Source organism: Lactuca saligna, chromosome 8, assembly GCF_052625555.1.
Source record: "Lactuca saligna cultivar CGN05327 chromosome 8, ASM5262555v1, whole genome shotgun sequence".
NCBI classification, from domain to species: domain Eukaryota; kingdom Viridiplantae; phylum Streptophyta; class Magnoliopsida; order Asterales; family Asteraceae; genus Lactuca; species Lactuca saligna.
Window position 1 is genome coordinate 46,811,297 of NC_136424.1, and position 3,923 is coordinate 46,815,219.

The 3,923-nt window shown below is 32.2% G+C and overlaps 1 protein-coding gene across 1 annotated transcript; it reads right to left on the reverse strand.

Annotated features, from left to right (window-relative positions):
- Positions 1 to 252: 252 nt before the first annotated feature.
- Positions 253 to 3,401, reverse strand: LOC145012051 (alpha/beta-Hydrolases superfamily protein). Its single transcript, XM_078970819.1, has 8 exons — positions 2,972 to 3,401; positions 2,840 to 2,869; positions 2,328 to 2,457; positions 2,095 to 2,241; positions 1,275 to 1,405; positions 1,055 to 1,192; positions 848 to 946; positions 253 to 748 (listed from the first exon to the last, which is right to left on the reverse strand). The coding sequence occupies exons 1-8, from the start codon at positions 3,287 to 3,289 to the stop codon at positions 530 to 532; spliced, it is 1,212 nt and encodes a 403-aa protein (XP_078826945.1). The 5' UTR covers positions 3,290 to 3,401; the 3' UTR covers positions 253 to 529.
- Positions 3,402 to 3,923: the final 522 nt, after the last annotated feature.

Below are 3,923 nucleotides of genomic sequence, written 5' to 3' on the forward strand. Positions count from 1 at the left end.
TTTTTTTTTCAGTATTTTGGGGGGCTTTCTTTGTGTTTATTGAAACTATATAAGGGTTTCACATACCCAAAATTAATACAATGTTTTTTTCAGTTATTAGTCTTATAAGTTATAATAGGTTGTCTTTATTTTTTTATTTTATTTATTTATTTATTTATTTTTTTAAATTACCCATAACATTAGTTACATTATTTACTAAAAATAACAAACTACAACCATTTAAGATCAAAGCAAAAACAATTCCACGGACACTTAAACAAGCTAACAATTTCTTTACTAATACAACAAACAAATCTGTTTCTACAAGTCTTGCAATACAAATCTTCCAAATATTACACATAAACAACATACATATTCATCAAAATCCACCAAAAACGTGGTAACAAAAAGAATAAATAATCCAATCTCGTGTTTCAAGGGATTGTTTACTTTAACGCAACGCAACTTAAACCGAATTTCTTTAATCTCACCAACACCCACAAAAAAAATAATTTATAATAATAATAATAATAAATAAATAAAATAACAGCTATCTAACAGAACAATGAGCATCTAGCCATGCAATAATGTCATCAAGCACTTGGAATATTCTTTCATCGGATTCCCCTTCTAGAATACAATGATAACTTCCTTCATAAAGTTTCAAACTTTTGTCCTTGCTGGCAGCTTTTTCGTAAAGAAACTTGCTGATATTAGGATCTGTTACTCTGTCTGCAGCTCCATGAAGTATCAACAATGGTGATGAAACCTGTGTGTGTGTGTGTTTTTTTTCAAACAAAGTTCAATTTTTTATGTTTTTTAAGAAATAAAAACGTACAAATGTTTTTATTTTTTTGAAAAATCAGACCTTTTCGACTTCTGATTCGAGTTCGTTTGTCGCGTTTAGAAGTTCAACGGCCGTCTTTAATCGCGTTTGATCGGAGTACGATATGACATTGTAGTCCGCCTGACAAATAAGAAATTGTCAGTGTCATTGTCAGTATCAGTATCAGTTTGATCAAAGTAGTATGCTAAAAAAAAGCTTAAAATTTTTAGCTCAGCAAGAAAAGCTAACCAATTTTCTTTTTTGTGGGTCCCGAAACGCCAGCTCAGCAAGATCTTTCTGTGGTACAAGTTTTGCTTTTGGCATTAATCGTGACAAAAAGATTAAAATTTTTTGTAGTGGTTCCGGGGGCTTCATTTCCTCTGCAATCTTTGAACGAAATCGAAGGTCAAAATGGGAATTTTTTATGATGTGATTATTATTATTATGAGGGGTAAAAAAGGAAATTTACTTTGCACATTGGAGCAACAAGAACTACACCATCCCACTCGCGTTGTTCTTTGAGATGAACTTTAAGTGCAACGGCTCCTCCCATTGACTGGCCTAAAAGAAACCGAGGCATCCCTCTCACTTCGGGTCTTCCTGTGAAAATTATTTTTACAAAAATGGTCCATGAGCTTTATGATTTTTACCATGTTTAGTTCAAATTTGAAAACTTTTTCAATGTTGGTCCAGTATTTCAAGGTTTTATATCGATTTTGGTCCCTAGAACCTTGAAATAAGGACCAAATTTTGAAAACTTTTATTCCAAATTTGTGCTTTATGATTTTTACCATGTTTATTTCAAATTTGAAAACTTTTTCAATTTTAGTCCTTATTCCAAGGTTTCATATCAATTTTGGTCCATGGAACCTTGAAATAAGGACCAAAATTGATATGAAACCTTGAAATAAGGACCAAAAACGATATGAATCTTTAAAATAAGGACCAAAAACGATATGAAACTTTAAAATAAGGACCAAAATCAATATGGAACCTTGAAATAATGACCAAAATCAAAAAGTATCAAGGACCAAATCGATACGAATTTTAACAAAAAATCAATTTTGACTTAAACATGGTAAAAATCAGAAAGCACAGGGACCATTTTTGTAGTCTATTGCTTTACATTTTTAAGCCAGAGTTTTGGCTTATAGCACTTCACTTGGAGTTCAATGTGCTTACAAGTTTATATATAAGAAAAAACAAACAAAGCCATATGAATTTTGAAATCAAAAAATACTTTGTTTGACCATAAAAGTCAAATATAGAGATTTAGACAAAAGGGGTACCTTTAATTTTTGTATATTGTTCGATTACATTGTCAACTATATCACTAAATTTAGGGATATATCCATGTAGACCTTCAGAGAGGCCAAAACCAGGATGATCAATGGCATAAACACCATAACCAGCAGCAGCAATTTTCTTTGCAATGCCTGAAAAAAGGGTTATAAATTATAATCTTAAAAGAATCGAATTTCATGATTATATAAGACATAGATGATGAGGTGTCACCACAAACCTTCAAAGAAAAAGGTGCAAGTGTCGCCATATCCATGAACAAAACACACAGCAGCTTTGATTCTGACTCCAGGCCTTGGCAACCAACTTTTACAGAAAATTTCTTGACCTTTTGAGTTCGTTTCAAACCACTATAATGCAAAAGAAGATATATTTTTAGTCAAATCATATATATTTGTCGGCCCCAAATGGTGAAATTAAGCTATGTATAAGTGGAGCTGAACTTCAGATTTTGAAAGTTGAAAATAGTAAGGGTTCGAATTTGATATTCAAATAGATGTGGTTAGTTTGTTTGCTCTATTGAGGGAAAGGAAACCTGTTAGTTTATGTAGTTTCAGATTTCTTATTCACAAACAAACAATTCTTATCGATACCCATTAATGTCTACAGTTGACTAATTTGATAGGTAAAGGTCAATTCAGACTCTGATTTTGGACATATGTAAGATTCTCAGTATTTCTAATCGCATAGAAACAGGCTACGCTACAGAGTTTAAATCGGTGGGAAATTTACCTCTTCAGTCCTGATGTCTGTAGGAGCCATCTACGATTAATCAGAACAAGCATAAAACTCTCAATCAGCAAGAAATTAGCAAAAGAAAACTTGAGAATCATCAATCGAACAATTAAAATATGAAGGTTGAACCTTAAACAAAACATGATCAAGCTGTTCCTGAACTTGAGTGAAAGCCAATCTAACTCTCCGGCGAGCAGGTGCTTGATCAAGATTCTGAGACGCAATCGCATTCATCTGATCGCTCACTCCTTCTATAGGCTTTTTCTTAGCCATGATCTTCAAATCTGGAAGTCTTCCTTCTCCTGTTGACAGGATCAAGGATACTGAGTTTTTCGAGTAGGGTTTTAGGCGAAAAGTGGATGAACCGGAGGTATCGGGTCTGTGAGGGCGCAGGAGTATTTGGTGCACTGTTGGTCGGAAAGTTGAGATCAGAGAATTATTGGGCATGGTGGTAGTTGAGAGCTGAAATGGAGTTGACAATTGGGGGAAGAGCAAAGAAACACACAATCGCTAAAGAATTGGAAAAGCATCGTTAATGGTGGAATCAGTCTGGAAATGGCTGAATATAAATGGGTTTAACTTTTATTCATTTTTTCGAAAAGCACAAAAAGTTGTCTTTCACGTTTCTTTATTACACGTAATAAACGTGTGGTAAGAATATATTATTTCGAAACCTAATTTTTTAATAAACTAGTCGTGAGACCCGTATGTTATACGGGTTGGATAAAATAAAAAAATTAAATATAAATATTTAAACAAAAATTTATTTAAATTTAAAATTTAAAATTTGAATTTAAAAGGAAACATATTCAATAGTATATGAGTTGTAATATTGTAATTTAATGGTTATTTTCAATTAAGACAACTATTAATTGAGGTGTAAATATTATGTGTTAATTAAGAAAAGATAAACATTGAGAAAATGACAAATGGAAAAAACATTTATTCAAAATTACCAAAAAATGACATGTGTCCAAGTTAATAAGAAAGTGACATGTGGCAAAATTCTTTTCATTTATTAGGGAGGATGTTCTGACTGAATCTAAATGTGTACTTTGAATTTGTGTAGTAGACTCTTTCA

Bases quoted from the DNA above. Each gene is read 5' to 3' on its own strand.
- LOC145012051 (XM_078970819.1), bottom strand. From the start codon at position 3,289: ATGCCCAATAATTCTCTGATCTCAACTTTCCGACCAACAGTGCACCAA. The intron at 1,406-2,094 runs GTACCCCTTTTG...TAATTTTCACAG, and splicing joins ACAATATACAAAAATTAAAG to GAAGACCCGAAGTGAGAGGG. The intron at 947-1,054 runs GTTAGCTTTTCT...CTTATTTGTCAG, and splicing joins ACCCACAAAAAAGAAAATTG to GCGGACTACAATGTCATATC.